We start from the raw sequence: 22,216 nt of genomic DNA, 5'->3' as shown, positions 1-22,216 counted from the left end.
GGTAAATTTAAGCTTATATAAAGAATAGTATTTCGTAAAGAAGCTACGCTCCATATAAATTCACGACCCATGACATTACTGTATAAGTTATGCCCAGAGGATAAATCAATTTGTTGTAACCGAACGACTGACGCATCAAGCACAAAATAGTGCTATTACTATTTACTATATAAAAGGCATTTTCTAACTATTCCACAACAGCAAAAGACAAGCACTTTAGAGCACTAAAAGCATTTCTGCTTTTAGGGCGTGCTTAGCGGAAATTGATTAGCAGTAGTTATAAATGAATATAAATTTTACTTGGTGGCAGTATACGAGTATACAAGGGATTGTTTCACTTCTATTTATGGCCTCGCAAGCAGAGAGAACACGATATTTCTAATTGGTGTAATAGTACCTACTCAAGGTGGGTCAAACTCATCCTAATGGCATGCTCTTTCGCCGACATATATAAATTAATAATTCAACTATTTCATAAATTTACTTTATGTCTTTGAAACATTTGAGACTAAAATTACAGAAATACCAGATTTAAGTGAATATAAAAACTGAAGAAGTCGATATTTCAAATTTCCAGTATTTTGAAATTTTTTTTTATAACCATATAGGTTAAAGGTGAGATTATCACTTTGTCGTAAATAAACTATTTTTTTTGGTACAACGGTATACATAATTAAATTAAATACTCCTGATTATTTTTAATATTATCATATAATAAATAGTTTAATAATCAACCCTGTTATAGATCGAAAATATAAACCATATTCATACTACTATCTTCAATAATTATTTTATAGATCATATCTAATTCGAAGGGAATAACATTTAATCAACTATTCTACTTTGTTTATGAAACATGTTATCAATCATTAAAGTAAAATTTCAAGGTTATTTCAGTATAATTATCTGAGTGCCATCTATCAATCAGAAGTTGAAGATTGCTGTATATTATTTGTATCGATAAATTTATAAAATAATAGAGAAAAAAACTTCAGTTTTGTAAATGTCTAATATCATGTATTTATTTATCTAGAACTGGTAAAAACTGTTTCGTACGGATTCCTAAAATAAATTTAGAAATAGTGAATTGTTCTTTATTTCATAATTTATATACTCATATTGGCTCTTCTGAAATTATGTTAATGTCAGTTGTCAGTGTCCTGTGGTGACTAATGTCATATGAATAGACAGTTGTTTGTTATCAACCTTAAATTCTAGCTGGTGAAAAATGGTTATTATATGACGCCTAAATAAATAAAGAATACGTTTTTATTATTATCTTTATTGATATTCAGGTAAGTGATAAGATTATAAAATTTAAATTATCTGCTGTTTATTATTTAAAATATCGCGGGAAATGAATACTTTATTAAGTGAAAACCTTAAATACATGCCACTCCCTTCATTACTAATTGTTCAAAAATGTTTCTAATTTATTTTTTTTCAGAAATGAGGCTGTACATAGTATTTTGGCTTACCTCACTCCTAGGAATAAATCTAGCACAAAAAGATCCATATATTACAAATAATTTGAATGAAAATTCCAATGCAAATAATGAAAATCAATTGTATAACACAAATAATGCTAATCCAAATTACAATCCCGGATTTAATTATCCTGACTTGAATCAAGGAACTAACTATAGTCCAGGCTCTACTTATAATCAAAATACAAACTATAATAGAGATGTTAATTATCCCAATACAAATTATCCAACTTATGGGTATGGGGGAAATTATGGTTATGGAAATCCAGACGAATTACAGTGCCCGGAGAACTGGTTACGCTTTCAGAATTCCTGTTATAAATTTGTTAAATCCCCAAGAAAAGCTTACAAAGAAGCGAGAAAAATTTGTCAGGTATCTGAACATATACATATTTATTTATATTGTAATTTATACTAATTATACAGGCAATTGCTTATTGAATAATTTAGTATTTTGAAAAAAAATCACTTACCATAGATTCAAACTGTTTTAGACATACAGTCCAGATGGGAGTGGCTCCGATTTAGTATCCCTAAACAGCCCTGAAAAACATGGATTTCTCACAAACCAGCTGAATACAATTGATTCTCAACATAGGTACATTTGGTACATTGGCGCCCACCAAAGCTCTCCAAATACATATACAAATATTGATGGTTCTCAATTAGCTAATATAGAAAAAGCAAAATCAGATGCTGAATTTTCTTATGGGAAAGATTATTTGGCTTATAATTTTTCAAGAAATCATTTACGTTGGGTATTTGAGCCAGTTGTAGGAGATGAGCCTTTATTATTTATTTGTGAAGCACAAATTGGAATCTTACAAAGGCTAGTGGTAGAGGACAGAAATTTTATGTATGGAGTTGATGTAACTGATCCTGAAAAAATACCAATTGGGCCTTATTTCATTCAGCAACCTGTAGATGCTACTTTTGACATTTCTAGAAAAAATCTTTACAATGATGTTAGCATTAGGTAAGCTATATTTATTTGAAAAAACTCATGTGACAAATAATTTTTTATATATAAATATGTATTATTTTATTCTCAATTTTAATTCCCTAACTATTTAATATTCCAGTTGTTTAGCTGGGGGATATCCTACTCCAACATACGAATGGTATCGTGAGGATTATGAAAATGACAGGCTTGTTGCTCATAAAATAGATCCTTTATTAGACATTCGTTATACCATCAGTGGGGGTACCCTAATAATACACAACCCACAACAAAAAGACCATGCAACTTATCACTGCAAAGCAACAAATAAATTTGGAACAATAATATCTGAAAGTGTTCAGTTAAACTTTGGTTTTATTCTTGAATTTGTACTGAAACGTTCTCCAGAATCTGGTGACCAAAATTGGGGAAAATCAATATATTGTGACCCTCCCAATCACTTTCCATCAGTAAGATACTCTTGGTCTCGTGATTACTTTCCAAATTTTGTAGAAGAGGACAGGAGAGTATTCTCATCTAATGACGGTGCCTTATATTTTTCTGCTTTAGAAACGATTGATAGAGCTAATTATAGTTGTAGTGTTAATTCGGAGTTTTCGGATTCTGGAAGAAATGGTCCATTTTTCCCGTTAAGAGTTAATCCACACTGTAAGTATTTTAATAGATCTCATAATAAAAATAAATACCTACAATGTCATTAGAGGCCTTGAAATTTCAAATATCATTGTTTGGTAGCTTTAATATAATTCTTAGAGTTTGTCATAGGAAATGATTCATATTTAAACTCTGTTTTATCACACAGAATAACAAACTTTGATAGCTATACTTCAATACCTCAGTTGAAGGAGTGCCAGCTGGTGATCATACAAATAGTAGCCTCATTGACTTTAATCTTTATTGTGATTTAAAATTGCCATACTCAATTTGTTTTTTAATTTTAGCTAATTATCAACAGTTGAAATTCCCGAACAACTTCCCCAAAGCTTTTCCAGAAGCACCCACTGCAGGAAAAGATGTACGGCTGGAATGTGTCGCTTTTGGATAGTAAGTTGAATATTCACAATTTTGTATTATATCATATACAGTAAGACCCTGCTTGACAAGGGGGCACATTCCATCAAAGTAAAGTATAATGTGAAACAGAGTTAACGAGGCTATCTTAACATGTTATTAATGGGGTTAGGAGAAGATGGATAGAAAATTGGTTAGGTACTTAATTTAATAATGTTTCTATTAATAAAAATAAAACCAAATATTTATTTTTCACAAAAATAAATATAATTTAAATGAATATTCTTATAAAAACAAAGAAAATTCAGAAAAGTCAGTCAGATCATTCAGTCTATTCTGTGTTTCCAATTTTCTGTTAGAAGTTGTTGATAAGTGGATAAAGCATCTGTAACACTGTCTTGCTTTTGAACTCCTTTCAAAATTTAGATCAATCATTTTCAACAAATTGGTCCATAATTTCAGTTATAGTGGTCAAACACCATTGAAAGTTCTTTTTGCTCTTCTTCACAATCACTACTATCAATATAAGTTAATTCATTGTGCTCATCATTAGAAAAACTAGCTGCTGTTTCTTGAACTATTTCTTCGACGTCTTCCACATTTACCTGATCTAAACAGGTTTGGTTCACTAATTCCACTATTTCATCCATACCAACATAGTGTCCAATATCTTTGCTCTTACTTAAATCTGGCCAAATGTTCTTCCATACGCTTTTCTTCTGAGTCTGTTTTTTCAACATTTGCTTATAATTCGCCGCATGTAATAAGCTTTAAAATTGGATATAACGCTTTAGTCCATTGGTTGGGTTAAGACAGTTGTGTTAGGCGGCAGGAAAACCACTTTGACTGGAATGCATGTTGTTAAGTCCGATAAATGTGTTGCATGGCTTGGAGCATTATCAATTAATAGTAATGCTTTTTGTTCAAATTTTCTAATTTCACGTTTAACAGATAGGCAGAAATGTTCATTGAACCAATCCTTGAAAATGTCCATAGTTATCTATGATTTTTTATTAGACTCCCAAATTACAGGTAAAGTTGATTGAGATCGCTATTGGGTTTTTGGAGTGGTAAACCAGTAGTGGTTTTAATTTGAAATCTCCATTTGCATTACCTACCAGTAGATGTGTTTAGCTTTAAATCCTGATGCTTGTTTCTCTTTGTTAGATAGAAATGTTTGTTTTGGTATTATTTTCAAAAACAACATTAAAAATTGATTCTTGGAGTATAGTTTTCTTATTCAATTATGGTTTTTAATGTCGTAGCGAATTCGGCTGCCGCTTTTCTATCTCCACTTGCTGCTTCTACAGTAATCTTTATGTTGTGAAGATTATTTTGATATTTAAATTTACTAAACCATCCTCGGCTAGCAACGAAAGTTTCACTTATGTCACTTACCTCAGCCTGAATGTAATTAAAAATTCTTCTAGCTTTTTCTATTATGTTAGGTTAGCTTAATGGCATATTGCGTTAAATTTCATCATCGATCCACATGAACAGACATTTTTCCATTTCCTCTTTAATGTTATTAGTTACAGTTGCCGACTACAGTATTTTTTCTTTGTCCTTATTGTTGAAGTTGCCAAATTCAGTGCAGCACTAATTTTAGAATGACGTTGACTAGAATCTAATATTTTATTCACTTGCATTTTAGTTTTCAGTGAACTGCTTTTTTTAGTTTCTTTCTTTTCCTGTTTTTAATTATCACCTATGATAAAAACTATAGATCATGATATTTGTCACTTTATTAATCATTATAGTATTATAAAAATTTATACACTTACAATAATGTCAATAAATGTTTCAAATGTTAATCAAATGTAAAAAATACATCCATACAGCACCGCACCTACCTAACCAATACAACTACATACATGGTTTCAGATATGTTATTTGGAAACCTAGCGCTGCGCACAATTTCGGGAAATCCCGGGTTGAAATAAAAGCAGGGTCTTACAGTATTGAAATTATATCTTCGACCTATAGCTTTGATTATAATTATTCCCAGTGGACTAGATTTCTAGAAACAATTTCATTTTTCTTCTAGTCCAGTCCCAAGTTACAACTGGACAAGGAAAGGGGGTAGTTTACCTAGAAGTGCCTATTTAACAAGTTTTAATAGAGTTCTTAATATACCAAAAGTTCAAGTAGAAGATGAAGGAGAATATATTTGCCGTGCCTATAATGATAGAGCTAGTATTGAAAATAGTGTATTTTTAAACATTCAAGGTAAATAAAATCACCTCAGTTTCACAATTAGAATAGAAATTTAGTTTTATATATATATATATATATATATATATATATATATATATATTATATTTTCAGCTGAACCTACATTTACTATACCCTTAAAGGACAGACACATGGATAGTAAAAGTGAGTTGGTGTGGACATGCGAAGCATTCGGTATTCCAGATGTAAATTACACTTGGTGGAAAAATGGACGGCAACTAGGTAAATATTTTCAATAATTTTTCACCTTTAAGTATTATATATTTTATTTCAGTTCAAGGATACTTAGATATAGAAGATAGGGGGCGAATTAAAATTCAAGATAATGTTTTAACAATATCTTATTTGGATCAAGAAAGAGATCCTGGAATGTATCAATGCAGGGCATCCAATACTTTGAAAACTTCGTATTCATCTGCACAATTGAGAGTGTTAGGTAAGCATGATGATAGTTTCAAGTGAACTCAAATATTACAAAATTTATGAAAGAAATAAGATATTTGTAATTTTCTTACAACAACTTTGAAATCATCTATTTTCATTAATTTTATTTTTAATTCCATCAATCAACATTTTTTAATCCTATTATGTGTAAATAAGCTTTATTATTAAATACATATACAAGTTGAACATCGTAAATCCGGACTTCTAAAACGCGGAATATCTGAAATCTGGATTGATTCGTTCGTATCGTAATTTTTAGCTAGCTTCTGTATTTGACACTAGATGGCGACACCACACATAACGATATTATTAAGAATCAGATTTTTTTCCCTTTCCAGTTATAATTTTTTTGTTATTTTTTTTTGTTTTTAACTATTACTTTAATGTCATTTTAACTGCTGTTTATAAAGTATTTAATCTTTTTATTCTTTTTATTTATATTTTATGCATACCTGTCTCTCTGTTCACATTATTATGTAATGCGATATGATTTCTGTTAGCGCCATAGATGGCGCAACAATAAATGCATTGAAATGTTCGTATGATCTAAAATACAAAAAAATCTAAAATCCGGAACCAATCCTTTCCCAGCGATTCCGGATTTACGATGTTTTACTGTATAGAAAATTTACAGTCAAGAACAATTTTTTTAATTTTAGTTTTTAAACCATCATTTAAGAAGAATCCCTTAGAATTTGAATCATATGCTGCTGAAGGTGGTAATGTAACAATAAAGTGTAATCCTGAAGCGGCGCCAAGGCCAAAATTTATTTGGAAAAAAGATGGAAATGTGATAGGTTCTGGTGGACATAGAAGAATTTTTGAGAATGGTAATTTGTATATAAGTCCAGTATCTAGAGACGATGAAGGAATTTATATTTGTACTGCTTCTAATGAATTGGGAATAGACGAATCTAGAGGACGACTCATTGTAATGCGTAAGTTGTCATTTTCATGTGATTTAGTGATACATGCAAATATTTCCTATCAAGGTCTGCTAAAAAAGACAAAACAATATGCTAGTTACTGTTTGAAGGTTATCCAACAAACTTGTACAATTTATTGACAGAGATGAATTCATAGAATATATTATGAGTTATATGCTTCTAAGTGTTCTTGATTTTAGGTCTCTTTTGATTTAAAATTAGTTTCTTTTTTATTTTTCTTAAAGTCAGATGAAAATTTGATGTTTCAACTTCTATCAAAGTATGATATTGACACTCACAATTTTCGTATTTATATTAATCAACAGATCATCTACAACTGCTATTCAAAAAGCAAAAACTGCATTAAAAGAAAATAATTACCTGAAAAAAATGATAAACAACATATTCAAAAAAAAAAAAAGAATAAACAGATACTACAATCACCTAAAAAGCAAAACCGAAACGAAACATCAGAACATAAAACATTTCTCCTTACCATATTTACAAGGACTTTCCCAACAAGTATCTTGTACTAATTGTGATGCTGTCTACATAGGGCAGATATCTCAGTATTAAGAAAATAGACTAATAGGCCATCAGTATGATAAAAAAAAATAAAACTGCATTAACAAACAACGAAATATCAAAAAAAAAAACATAAATTCAATTATAAAGATTCAAAAACCTTGGAAAGGAATCTAATACATGAAAAAGAGAATTTTTATGAATGGTTCACATTTATAAGAACGATAATGCTATGAATAATAAGAAAGATCTAAATAGTTTAAGTAATATTTATAGCTCTATTTTGTAAATTCTAATACAACTACAAATAATTTAATTGATAACTGCTACATATTTTTGAGATGAAAAACTAAGGAAAAATTAATCTTTCTTGTTAAAACAAATTTCTATTTTGTTTTTATTCTTATTTTGATAATCATGATGTAGGTGATCTATTGATTAATATAAATACGTAAATTGTTAATGTCAATATCATAATTTTATAAAAACTAAAAGAAGTAGAAACGTCTTATTTTCATCTATCTTAAAAAAATTATAAAAGAAACTAATTTTATATAAAAAGAGACCAAAAATCAAGAACATTTAGAAGCATAAACATATCAAAAGATCGAAGAAATAAGAAATTGAAGAATGAGTTATATATACATATACACAGAAAAGTCACTAGTTGTGAGTTAAACCATGTCACTAGTTTCTTATAAATCATTATTGAAGTCTTTTTCACATTTTTATGTTTTGAACCCAATAAAATTTTTATTTCAATATAATCAAAACTTGCGATAAATTGAACTAATATTTTATCAATGTTGGACTGAATAATTTGTATGCTATAAGATATGAGGGTTGCTACTTAAGTTTTGAGATAGACAAATAAAAACTAATACTTATAATTGGATATGGCTTTATTCTCCATTGAAATTAATACACTTTTGCATGCCATTGAACCAATTGTTAAAGCATTTTTCAATTTCGATTGAGGTACCTCCATAACGTGATTTGAACGCATCAACCGCTTCTTCAGGTGTAGAAATGCGTTGACTTTGCAATGTATTTTTGATCTGCGGTAATAAGACTTTGTGGAAACGATTCGTCTTCTGCGATAGGTTTCCTTGATTTTTTTGAACACTTCTGGTAAATAAATGTTGGTGTACCAATCAGAATAGACCATTCTACATCATTAATGCAACGGTGGTGATATGTCCAGTTATTCAGAAGAAAGAGGCGACCATTTGCTTCATATGCGAAAAATTTTTGTTAGATTTTGCTCGTCTTGAAAGACTCATACAGTCGATTCGTTGCTTGTCACGATATTATAGTCGTGAGTGGAAGCACCGCAATTGATTTTTTTTTCAGCATTTTTTTGCACCATTATAAGTAAATATGAAAAGATTATATAAATTCTAGGAGGTCCCCGCCTTGTTGAGCCTTTGAGGGAAACCATAGTAACATCTGTCGGTAGAAATATTGACTTGCGTTGTTATGCTGTTACTGATGAAATGTTAGATATTGCCTACATATGGAAACATAATGGTATGATAATACGTGATATTGATGTCAGAAACTCCTACAACCGTATAGTAAGTAAAAATTATTACAGTTCATGTTATTGTTGATATTATTATCCTTCCTAGTATATAATTTCGAATGGTGTTACAGGTTGAGGACTCAAAATAAAACTGTCCCAAGAGTTTTTTAAAATGCCAACGTTTTGATCTTTATCAAGGCTAAAAATAAATGGTTGAGTTCTAGTCTAACGTATTTTTTTAGCATTGATAAAGAACACATAAAAGATCGAAACGTTGGCATTTTAAAACACTCTTTCTCAGCTTTATTTTGGGTCCTCAACCTGCAACCCATTCGAAATTATAGTCAGAGTATTGGGGCTTTAGTATTCACTCTCCTTTTATCCATTTTCCACTCTTTACAGTCCATTACCACTTCAATCATTTATTATATTGTTTCTTCTCTTCTGTGCTTCTTTACCCAAGTTTTCCTGGTTACCCTTCTGTCCTTATGTTTTCTTCAGTTTATTTTCTCATTTGTGTGTCTGTACCAGTTCATCTTTTAACTATCTTGCTTCTTATTGGCTCCTATTCCAGCTTTTCTATGATTACCTCATTTCTTATAGTATATTTGATTGGATTTTATTACAATGTTTGCTATCTCTATATCTATTTTTCCATCTTCTATTAAAATGACCCACTTCCAGATATTCAAATGGGATAACTTTATTCTTTGTCCTTTCATTAAATCTTTCTCATGTTTCCTTTTTTATTTATTACTTTCTTTTTACATATTTTTATTTATTTCTTTTCTCAGGTCTTGTATTTATCAATATCTACTTCTTCTATTTTCTTAAAAGTATCTAATACTATTACCTTATTGTCTGCATATATCAATCTATTTTTATTGGTTGTAGGTTTATCTAGCCAATGAAGGCCATTATTTTATAGCTTATCTTTTTCAATGTTTTTTCAGGGGATTCTTATTTCCCTCACACTTTCCCATACTATTTTTACATCTAGTGAGTTAAATAGTACTTTTAAATTGCTAACCAATATGTAATTGTTCCCTCTGTTCTATTTTTTTTATTACATTTTATAAATATTCAACTTCATATCTCTTTTAGAAAATTGATGGAGGTTATTTAAGAATAATAAACTCAACTTTCTCTGATACCGGCGATTATGAATGTGTCGTAAAATCTGCAGTGGGTCGAATATTTTCAAGAGCTTTGGTAATTGTAGAAGGCCCGCCTGGGCCTCCAGGTGGTGTTAAAGTATTGGACATCAAGAAAACATCAGTTACTTTACAGTGGACAGATGGTGCTAGTCACGGTTCTCCAATTCATAGTTACACTATCAGCAGTAGAACCAATTGGAATCAAACTTGGGTAAACATAACTCATGGTGTAAGAGCTTCTGAAATAGATAGATACACAAGAAGAAAGGAAGCTGTTATCGACAATAATTTAATACCTTGGGCTGTACATGAATTTAGAGTAGCAGCATGGAATAATTTAGGAATGGGAGCTCCATCTCAGCCTAGTCCCAAATACCCTAGTCCACCAGATAGACCATACATTGCACCTCGTAATATAGGTGGAGGTGGTGGAAAAATTGGTGATCTCACAATAAGATGGGATCCTCTTAAAGCAGATGAACAGAATGCACCTGGAATTCATTATAAAATATTCTGGAAAAGAAAAGATGGTGAAGTTGAGTTTAAGAGCCAGAAGTTAGAAGAATATGGTAATGTTGGAGAAGCTGTTGTTTACATTGACTCTCAATATTACTATACCGAATATGTAGTCAAAGTACAGGCATTTAATAGTGAAGGTGCAGGACCAATTAGTCATGAAGTAGTTATTTATTCTGCCGAAGACATGCCACAAGTTGCTCCTCAATTGGTTGTGGCTAAATCCTTCAACTCGACTGCTCTTAATGTCAGTTGGGTACCAGTTGATCAAAGTAGAGAAAGTATCAGAGGAAAACTTATTGGCCATAGAGTAAGTAATTTAGAAAATTTTCACAAGCTTTCCTTAAATATTTTTGTAAATTTGATAAAATATAATAATAATCCAAATATATTCAGCATGTAATAGTAATACTTTGCTTTGATGTAGATAAAGTATTGGAAAAAAGGTTCCAATGAACAAGATGCTGTCTACTACTTGTCCAGAAAAACAAGACCATGGGCTCTTATCGTTGGTCTTCAACCAGATACGTATTATTTTGTTAAAGCCATGGTTTATAATTCAGCTGGAGAAGGACCTGAAAGTGAACGTTTCATTGGTAAGAAATTCAGTAATTTCAATCTACCTGCGAGGTTCTTTACAATTTTTTTATTTATTTTCAGAACGTACTTATAGAAAGGCCCCTCAAAAGCCTCCTTCTTCTGTTATGGTCTATGGTATTAATCCTTCCACAGTTAAAGTTGTTTGGCGTTATGTTCAACCTTCATTGGAAGAAGAACCGTTGCAAGGTTACAAGGTAGATCTACTTATACCATTATCTAATACTTTGATACATTTTTAAATTTCTTAGTTTTTACACTTTCATATTGTCATATAATAAACTATACTATGATGATCAACTTATCAATTTTGGCTTTAGAAGTATATTCCGGAAGTTCTACAATTATTTATTGAAATAATAAATTAGTAAAAATTGTGAATAATTCTTAAAATAAATGTATTCACCTTTGTTTTTAGATTCGAGTTTGGGAGAGTGATCAAGATTTAAGCACAGCAAATGATACGATCATACCTTTTGGAGGAAATTTAGAAGGTTATGTTACCAATCTTTCTCCTGGAAAGGTTTATAAGTTAAGAGTTCTAGCGTACTCAAATGGTGGAGATGGGAGAATGAGTTCACCAGAAAAGCAGTTCCAAATGGGTGGGTTAAGACTTTAGAAACTTTGTTATTGTTGGTGGAGGATTGTTTATTTTTAATACCTAGTTTTGCTTTTTTAGTAACACATGTAGTTTATAGTTAGTTGTTATCTGAAACTGTCTAATTAACATAGCATTATTCAAAGTACATATTTGTAATAACTTACAGCACTCAATTGCACTTTAGTTGTTGTATTAGGACATTAGTTGTTATTTTGGCGTTTTTTTAAGAGATATCTATTGGACAATTTGTCTAATAATTTGTATGTTTCAGGGGAACCACAATATTTTCGCAGCGCAGCTAGTGATATACAAATTAGTTTATTGAGCATTGCTATCACATTAGCGGTACAGTTCGTTTATAAACAGTCGTGACAATACTATATTTTTATATGAATTTTGTCAATTTTTTATTGTTATATAGGGGTTATTAAACGAAGGCACCTCGAATCAAAAACGATTTGATTCAGTACTCGATTGTATCAGATCTGATTTTTTATATATTTTTTTATACATTCTGTATTTTTTACTGTATCGTGCTATCGATTCCGTCCAATAGATGTATTGTTTTTATATAATTTCAACACTAAGCAAAGTCTGTAGCACAGCCAGTACCTGTATTGTAACTTTATCAAAAAAGAGTAGAACAAAATGAGATTTTGCTTTGTGTTCATAATGTTATTAATTTTACAATGAATAATTTTATATTTACAATGAATAAACTTCATATTTTTCAATTAGTTTTTTTTCATTTTTATCAGCTATTACTTTGAAATATCCTATTTTCCAAACAATTTTTATTGTGAGTAAATATAAAAGTACTAATATCTGGGAAACTTAAACTGTGATGTGAAATGGGCCTTCTGATGCATTACCTATTTTAACAAAAAAATTTATATTTCCATAAAAACTTCAGTTATTGGAATAATATACAGAACAAAATTTATTGGAATTCATTAATACGAACATTCGAAGAAAAAAAATAATTTAACCTATAGATTTCTTAACAATAATTTTAGTTTCATCTGTAACAAAATCCAAGCGAGTTAGATTTTCTTTCCATAATTCAAGGTTTGTTCTTTCGATGTCCTTACAACTGACATACATATTGTTTTTTCCAGCTCTTTGCATTACTTTTCTTTGAATAATTTCTAAATTGTCCGCGTTGTCGCAAATTATATTCGCCAAAGTTGTTTTACGTAATTCGTTGAGTTGATCCATTGCGAATCCTTGAGGTGGATGAGGATTTTCGTACCAAAACCGGTCTCCATGTTTTAATCTATAAAACTGATCCAAGATCAAACACGTTATAGTTGGTCCTAAAATGCTTCCTTTTATCGGTTTTTCACTAAGTGCGCCAGTGTATAGATCTACGTCATCGATATTGCTTAAATAAAAAAAAACAATTTAGTTAGAAACTTATATTTAGTATGGAGGGTGGAGGTAAGAAGAACCATCTAATTAAGATATAGTTCTGTGCCAAATTCTGTAAATAAGGAGAGCTCAGATCAGTATACTTAACCTAACTTTTAGTTGTCAAGTTGTTAATAATAAATAAGAAAGCACGTTTTATTACTTCTGTATTCGCCAGTTCTAATAAAGTGTATAGATTTAAATATAATGTTATTTATTGTTCCCAACCCCCAATAACAAAAATAATCGTAACACATCTTTGTATGTGAATAAAGGAAACTTGACTTTCCGTTTGCCTGTGCCGTTGATATTTGCTGTTACAAAATTAAAAACATTGAAACGGCATAGTTGCCGTTTGTCGATCGGTCTGCTGTTGGTGCCGTTCGTAGCAATAGGAAAAAACAATCACATCCATTTTCGTTTGTCACGTGATTTTTCCTAATGCTCCCAATAAAAAAAACTCCTCGTTATTTCCCATAATATCGTCCATAAATACTGGATAACAAACAAAAATATTACAAAAACAAAAAGCATTAAGTACACATGTCAAAAAGAATACAATTTTTGGTTAACGGCAGTAACGTCGGCTAAGTTTATGAATAGAGTCAATAGACAGCAAACGGAAAGTCAAGTTTATGAATCGGCCAAGTTGGAATTTCTGGAACCGTTGGTGATATTCATATTGAACACACTGTTTACACCAACACTCACAATTACACTATCTGACGCGCATTTCGATAACCAAGTTATCGTCTTCAGAGATTGAAGGTAAAACAGTTTCATCTTCAGTCTGAAAACGATATTTTGGTTATGTGTGGTGTAAACAATTTTGTAAATTGTAAATTTTAAATAAGTGCCAAATATTATTAAAGTAGGAGAAGAAACTGAACAATGGTTTACGAAATAACTTTTTCATAAAAAATTGATATATATTTTGTTTTAAATACGAAAGATGCTGAGGTGAACAAATTTTACTTAGTTTACTTAAGTAAACTCTCCATTATTATTAAGCGAGAACATCTCTTGTGGATATCGTGGATTTTTCTTTTACCAGATACTATCATCATAATTTTTTTTAAATGTATCAAATGTTTATGAACAATTGAATCAATTTTGTTTGTGATTTTTCAACCTACTTGTAAATCATTTCCATATTATGTAAAGAATCTGGATCCATTTCATCTTGTAAATCTTTGAAATTCGAGGGTTTTTTCAAACCACAATGTTGTCTCCATTTTGTGTAACCAGGTAATCCATGATCTCTACCTCTTTGAACATTTAAAGATACAAGGTCGAGTCCACACAATTTTGGTTGTTTGGTTTGTTCAACGGTTCTTTCAAACATGTGAGATTTTAACTAAAACACACATTTAAAAGAGAAAAATTGTTCATTTCCATCATTTCCAAATTTATTACCTTCAATAATATACATGTCACCGATAATAAATAATGATAAACAACATATGCTTGCATTTAATACAAAAAAAATCTTCAAATAATTGCTAATGGTTATTGAAATAGAGCATTTAGTACCATAATTATCATTTCAGGTATTCATTTTATATAGATAACAATTTGGTGCAAAGTACTTGGAAATAACTTACCTCATTGGTAAAATAGGAATCTGAAGCTTGTATATTGGTATTCATCGCACCTCTCAAGGTATTATCCAAACCACCCGGCTCGTACAAATCAAAAGGATTAAATAACATTTTATGCATTTGAATATAATCAGGAGAAGATGTATCATTAGCCAAAAGTTTCATTAGACCAGGAATGATGGAGTGTGCAAACCTAAATGCAGCAGTTGCAAAATTATTAGCTATACTGGGATCTAAACTGTCATTATACATTTTAAAATATTCTTTCTTCTTCGGGTATAAATTGAATTTCTTCATTAAGCTCTTGCCTGTAAATTAAATTACAGTTTATTGTTTTTTTTAATTAGTAAAATAAAAGAATAATATTTTGATCCATTCTTGTGGAGTTCTAAAACTACTAACCCAATAAAATTGGTAAAAACTCGTTATAAGTAATATGCTGTATCTGAGCTGCAATAATTCTTCTGGTTTCCTGAAAAATCCTTTCGTCATCCCAATGTGAGTTCAGTTTAGATAAATTCGATGCAATCGAGTTATGTTGACGGACCCATAATAAATGCATAGTAGTTAGATGTAAGTTTTCATTCGCCCTAGCATCACCTACATTTGAAATTGTTTTATTGCAAGAATGAGGAACAAACAATATCAGACCTGTTAAAAAACAATATTTTCCATTCTTCTCGTATTCTTCACGATTACATCCGTCATTTAAATCATCAGAAACTGGTAGAAGTGTTCTCTCATCTGATGTAACCAAGACTTTCAACATCCCATTTTTCAGAGTACGTAGCTTTTTCGCAAAATCTTCGTCAACACTGTATACAACAGAACCATCGATATAAGAAGTTACTTGATTCATTTGTTCTCGAGGTCCGAGACAACAAGTAGGAGCCGGAGCAGATCTAACGAACTCCATGCAACTCACATTGTATTCTCTAAAACTTACACTTAGAATCTTGTTGTTAAGATTATTGATTATATCATATACCTGAAAGGATCATTTTCGTCCAAATACACTGGAAAACATTCTGGAGAAGTTGTACTGTTTTGACCGCAACAAGATATTGTACTTCCATCCACTTTTTGACTCAAAGCTGTGGCAGTTATGTCGTGATCCAAAAATTGACCCCATACTGCTAACATAACCGTAAATTTGGGATCGTCTCTGTAATAAGGTCGGTGTATAACTAAACTAACTGTCCTAGCCGATGGTAAAGGTTTTCCGGTTTCAGATATTCTCGGTTTGCTAATTGCTGCAATATATTTATCAATTTGATAATGATTAAAACTTCATAAGATATGAGTAACGTAATTTTTTTCGTAAAATTATTTCTTCATCATGTTCTCTAAAAGTGTGATTATTTAAGGAAGTTACATTGTTATTAACAATAACTGAAAATTATAGGGAATTGTAATAGTTCTTCCAATATCAATTGCAGAAGACACTTATGCGAGGAACAATTTTGAAATGAAAAATAATTTTTACTTCCCGTATAAAACATCTAACAAATCGTCAGCCCACGTGGACTCATCATCTCCACTTTTTACCAATGAAAACATCAAATCGTTTGGCCGAAGCTGTCGGAAGGCATGTTTACACAATTTCTTCGAAATCTTTCTGCCAGAGACAGTCTGCGATAAACAGTGGCTTCGTTTGGTAAGATTTATTCATTTCATAAACTTCTTTAAATAAATAGATATGTGGTGTTCTCCAGACTGTGGGCAAATGATGACAATGAAATTGTGTGGTAAGAATAAAGACAGGTATGAATTTAATAATAAAGATTTAGATATACAAATACAAGAAGTTATTTTAAATATATTTAAATGATTTAAAAAGGATAATACTCAGAAATCTGATAATGCAATCATGATAAGAATTTCTAAATTATCTACAGTAAATAAATTTTCTATTTATGGAGTAGTCATGAAAAGGGTTGCTGTGGATCATTCACAGAACCGAAAAACATGTTAAGAAAAACTGAAATCAGTTGACAAGGCTACTTAAGATTTTATTCGTAGGACAATTTATAGTTTATAGAAGGAGAACAGGGTAACAAATTATCCAGAATACAATTATACCAATTTAGAAACATTTAGAATCGTCAAGGATAATTCGATGGCGACAAGATTCTTTGCGTCAGATAAAAGACTACCGAAGTTCTAATAGACACATAATTTATCTAGATAAATCATGGTTTGACAGTCACGATGTAGTAAATTTCGGTTGGGTCGACAATAGTAAAAATTGCTGTTTGAATGGGCCATTATCTAAAGGGAAACGCATTATAATAGTACATACTGGAAGCAAAGACGGTTTCCTGCTTATCGTTTTATTAATATCTGCAGCAAGATATGACAGCAACTCCTTAAGATACCCAATGGTAGTAATAACAAAGCTCAAATTTTACCATTTATGGTGAAATTTGATATTCCTATTTCTGTCAGCGATCGTAAAAATGGCCCAACAAACAAAGAATTGCTTACTGTTATTAAAGGTATAAAGTTAGAAAATTTATAGGTTAGTAGGGTTATAATCTTCTCAGACTACCTTACTATTGCACATTTAACACTATGGGATTAATATGGGCAAACGTAAAATCAGAATTACGAAAATGTAGTACTGAGAACCAGAACTGAGTAAAGAGGTTGTAGAACCCGTTAAGAAAATTCTATCAGCAGACCGCCAAAAGCTTTGGAAAACTGTGCTGAACATGTTATCACCCTCTTTACAACCCATCATAATTCAATCAAATGATGACTCTAGTTCTGACGATTCTGACTACCCTGATTATTTTTAAAGATACTTTTGAATTGCAATGTTTTTTTTCTTTTGGTTTTTTTCCGTTATGGTTTTTGCTTTGAAATGAAAAAAAAACGAATGGGGAACAAAAAGGGCTCATTTCACGTCTGGTACCCTCTAACTTCAAACCAAACCAAACGCCCTTACAGGCAGATAGATTTTACACGTTTATTCACGTTTTATCGTTTGATATTTAGTTGTAGCAAGTTAACGAGGTATAATAATGATTTTTCCAAGTAGGACTGCAATTAAGTGCATCTGTCTAAATAACGGCGTATAATGCCGTCCAATTTATATTGATTCAATTGCCTTTTAATGAATACTTTCTCGCATAAGATATACATATTTTTAAAAGTATTTATAAAAATAATAAACTTATAAAATGAGGTACATACGCCTATGGTAGATCAAACAAAATTGTCGGCAAGGGTTTTTATAATCTGCAATTGATATTAGAAGAACTATACTTCTTAAAATTACACTTATGCTGCATTAGAAATAAACTACCGGTTAAAAGTTTTTGCCCACCCTATACATTGCGTGATACACAACAAATAAAAGCAATACGCTAGATTCTGATATTTATATTCTAAAGATTATATAAAGATAAGAATATAGTAATAGTGAAACTATAGTCTGTAATTGTTATATGTTTAAATTTTAAATTAATCGATGTTACTGCCTTTTGCTTTTATTATTTCGGTGCACAATTTTGGCATTTCTGACTTCCCTCTTCAATTTGTCCCACAACTCAATCGGGTTGCGGTTGGGCAACAGTGACGGCTAAATCTATACTTCCAGTGCATTATCGTTTTCATGCCGGGAGATAAAATAAAAAATAAAACGTACTACATTTTCTAATATTTTTTGTAGCCTTCTTTCTTAAAAATCCCTTCAATATTTACCAGGTCTCCAGTCGACGTTACTCCCAAACATCCCCAGACCATTACCGAGAGTGTCTTACAATCGGGATTACACATGGATCTAACATCCATTCTTCCTTTGATCTGTGCAAAAACACTCTTCTCTTAGACCCAAAAACCTCAAGCTTCGACTTATCACTTCATAAAACTAACTCTCTCCCACTGTTCATGCGTTCAATTTTTATGTTCTTCAGCTCAATGCAACCACTCAATTTTATTTTAACGTCTAAAAAAAGGCCAGCTTCTCTCAATATCCTTTTCACTATAGAAGTACTCAAAGCAGATCGAGAACGAAAACAATTAGAATGTGAACTACACAAAAACTTGTCTTGGTCCAAAAAGAGAGAAAGAGAGAGAGAAATTTTTAAAGTGTATTATTTTGATTATGGGGTGGGCAAAAATTTTTGACCGGTAATGTATGTACTCACAAAGGTTATTATCGCACACAGAGTTAATTTCCCACTTTGATCGTTGATAGTGTTTTTGGTTCAAGCGACAGCCACAAAATTATAAGGCTTCGAGCAAGTTTTACACTTGTACGGAAATTTTATGCAAAATCTTTTAAAATCGATAGACATTAAAAAACATTTATTTTATGTATAATATCAGATAATAAAGTACAAATTAGAAAAGAATGCGTCTGATAAGAAAGAAATCAATAATGTACAGGAGGTGATATATAATTTGCAATGTGAAGCAAGTTATTAAAAACATCGATCTACTGACCATCTGCGTAATTTGGCGGTAACATTCTTCTAAATGGTCTATAAGCTGTACCGTAATCCAATGGCTTTTTTAAATTATTACACGTTCCATTGAAAGATCTATATTTTTGGAATATATTACATTGTATAGTCTTATTTTCGCAATATTCACCAGACGGAATACCTTGGTTTTGACACATATTATCAATTGTTGTATTATCTACGTTTCTGTGAAAATAAAAACGGTTATATTGATGTGTGGTCAAAGCTGTTACAAATTGATAGTTAATTAATTACCTATATATGTGTTTTGTAGCAAATTCTTCAACGAATCCAACTCTAGATAATTCTCTTCCACGTTTACTGGTAGCTGTAACTCTTTGATGTCGATAACTTGGACTTTGAATATTTAGAGATGGAATAGCTTCTTCAATTTTATCTTTTTCAAGTAAATTTCTCTTTCCTTCCTCTATCGCTTCATTCCATAATTCAATATCTTCCAATGTTTTGTTTGACTTTTGTTTGTCCGTTAATGGAAAAGTCGTAGAAATAAAAGAAATAACTGACGTTTCTACCGTAATATTACCGTCATTTTCAGGAATTGTAGAGTTAGCGATTCTGTTCGCGTTTATGCTATATATCACTGTGATTATTATTGTTACCAAAAGTATAGATCTAAAAATATAAAAGAATTTTGTAGTTTCTATGAATGATAATTATTTGTTTGTGTAACTTGTACTAATATAATTAATCAGATAAATTAAATAATTTATTTCTGAGTTCTAATCTAATTTTAATAACATACTATTCAGTTTACGATAGCCGTTAAAATTCGCTATGAAAAATAGTGGATCTAAAGTCCCTAGTCGGACGGATAGGGGTCATCACAAATCAGATCTTCCTAAAATTCTTGTATAGCAGAGTCCGTACACGCGATTGGTTGGCCTTGAACTAAGAAATTGATGGTGGCCTCAATAGGAGAAGCGTGTGAAAAAGCGGTCTATTCAAATGATCGAACAATGTTATTGACTATTGGGACATATATGTTGTTACCTACGTTATAGTCAAAGTTTTATGAAGAAAATACGTAACATTCTTAGTTATAAATAATGAAATTACAAAAAGAGAAGAGTCAAATGGCAATGTTCAATTCAAGTTTAATCTGTTTTGTTTACATTCGCGAGACCACATGACAGGAGAGACAGATACCGCACGCAAACGCGGGCGCCATTAATTTCTTGAAAGAAGAAAATAGAAAAGGACAAAGTTCTACACATGGGCGTTATAGCTCGAGTCCAGATTTTCCTTTACAGGTACTTTACATTTCCCTTCTTTCAAATTTTGAGGTTATCGACTCCGATTGTTTGTTAACATTTTTTAAACTGAACTGTCTATGAGTTTTTTAACAAGCTCAAGTTTTTGGTTTTTTTTTAATGAATGATATAATGATTACTCACAAAAATAAGGCACATAGACAACACTGAAATTGTTTCACTCTTCTTTTCCGTTCTCTCGAAATGCTGGAACTAAACGAATACTCACAAGGATTCGTTACAGGAATTATAAGTCTGCTACGTTCGGTTGGTTGACTCATAATGAGCCTGGAAAATGAACTTAACATATACAATTACTTTTTTGAGCTGAATAATACAACTGTAACTAAAAGATACTGTTAATTAGTTTTTCTATTGCAATTATTCTATCTAAAAAAAAACAATGTTGCTATTGAAATCGTACGCCCTGTAGAAATATCGATTCTGCTGGACAGTTCATCGACCTTACAGAAAAATATATATATATTTGATAGTTTGATAAAAGCAAAAACAAAAAAGCTTAAAAATCTCACAATTTTTTCGAAGATGAAAAACACTTATTAGGACATTATGGAGTATTAAATTTTTTTCCAATTAAACCCCAATCATTTTCTAGTAGTACAAATTGACATTGGAGTATAAACCAAGTCTAGCCACTAAATAATAAAATTGTAGTTCAATGGAAAAAAATATGCTCTGGACCCAAAACGTGAAGAATATATGATAAACAATCGCAATGCATTGAAATTCTCGCATTTTTTATCTAATATTACTATTTTTTTCCTCGAAAAACATGTTTTTAGTGCCTCTCTTCTGTTTTGAATGTGTACGCATACACTTCCTTTTAGACCTCCACGGTTTTTATGACTTAGGCAAGATGTTATGTTGATGAAATTTTGTATAACTATGAAGAAAGTTTATACATTGTGTACTCACAAGAATATGAAATCCGGAAAAAGTCACTCTGACACTCTCATAAAGGCACTGGTAGTTGGGAAACACCTACTACGACCAACAGTCTTTGAAAATAAATAATGAAATATATACAGAAGCCAATCAACCATGATGAAACCCTATACGCTTTATTTTACCGGGTAATTTTATCTGGTGTAAAATATACTATACTTGTGGAATTATTAGAAACAACTACATATTAGAGAGTATTGAAATAACACTCTGTTTAATGTTTAATTTTAGTATTAGGGAGAAGATTAAAAAGTACAACAATTTACCAATGGCACCGACCATTGGTAAATATATATAGTTGTTTATGCGTATTGTCACTGACAAGTTAAAGTCTAAATTGGACCTTTGCATCCAAGAACAACCTGGGTGTAGATCAGGGTATTGTACATTTGCAAGTCATGAAAACGCTCATAGAGAAAAGCGTAGAATATAACAAATCCCCCATTCTTGTGTTCGTAGACTATGAAAAGCCGTTTGATATAGTAAACCAGAAAAAATGCTGACAGCTGGG

General features: G+C 31.0%; 2 protein-coding genes across 3 annotated transcripts; one reads left to right on the top strand and one right to left on the bottom strand.

The window, feature by feature from the left end:
• Positions 1-1,147: 1,147 nt before the first annotated feature.
• On the top strand, positions 1,148-12,719 carry LOC130891854 (contactin). The gene is made up of 15 exons (XM_057796894.1): positions 1,148-1,295; positions 1,448-1,860; positions 1,982-2,463; positions 2,570-3,096; positions 3,390-3,492; positions 5,507-5,688; positions 5,788-5,916; positions 5,969-6,130; positions 6,798-7,076; positions 8,994-9,166; positions 10,219-11,097; positions 11,215-11,383; positions 11,448-11,581; positions 11,803-11,986; positions 12,257-12,719. The coding sequence occupies exons 2-15, from the start codon at positions 1,450-1,452 to the stop codon at positions 12,355-12,357; spliced, it is 3,915 nt and encodes a 1,304-aa protein (XP_057652877.1). The 5' UTR covers positions 1,148-1,295; positions 1,448-1,449; the 3' UTR covers positions 12,358-12,719.
• A 182-nt stretch (positions 12,720-12,901) lies between these two features.
• LOC130891887 (peroxidasin) lies at positions 12,902-21,768 on the bottom strand. Of its 2 annotated transcripts, none has more exons than XM_057796962.1 (10): positions 21,676-21,768; positions 20,884-21,039; positions 19,724-20,101; positions 19,449-19,654; positions 15,985-16,249; positions 15,648-15,931; positions 15,399-15,596; positions 15,000-15,304; positions 14,532-14,752; positions 12,902-13,369 (listed from the first exon to the last, which is right to left on the bottom strand). In XM_057796962.1, exons 2-10 carry the CDS (start codon positions 21,018-21,020, stop codon positions 12,970-12,972), a joined length of 2,394 nt encoding a protein of 797 aa, XP_057652945.1. In that variant the 5' UTR covers positions 21,021-21,039; positions 21,676-21,768; the 3' UTR covers positions 12,902-12,969. The 2 variants fall into 2 exon arrangements, with proteins under 2 accessions (XP_057652945.1, XP_057652953.1); XM_057796970.1 differs by having other exon boundaries at positions 20,884-21,027.
• Between the last annotated feature and the right edge of the window lie 448 nt (positions 21,769-22,216).

Source organism: Diorhabda carinulata, chromosome 1 (genome assembly GCF_026250575.1).
Source record: "Diorhabda carinulata isolate Delta chromosome 1, icDioCari1.1, whole genome shotgun sequence".
NCBI lineage: Eukaryota > Metazoa > Arthropoda > Insecta > Coleoptera > Chrysomelidae > Diorhabda > Diorhabda carinulata.
This window is presented reverse-complemented; position numbering and strand designations above follow the sequence as displayed.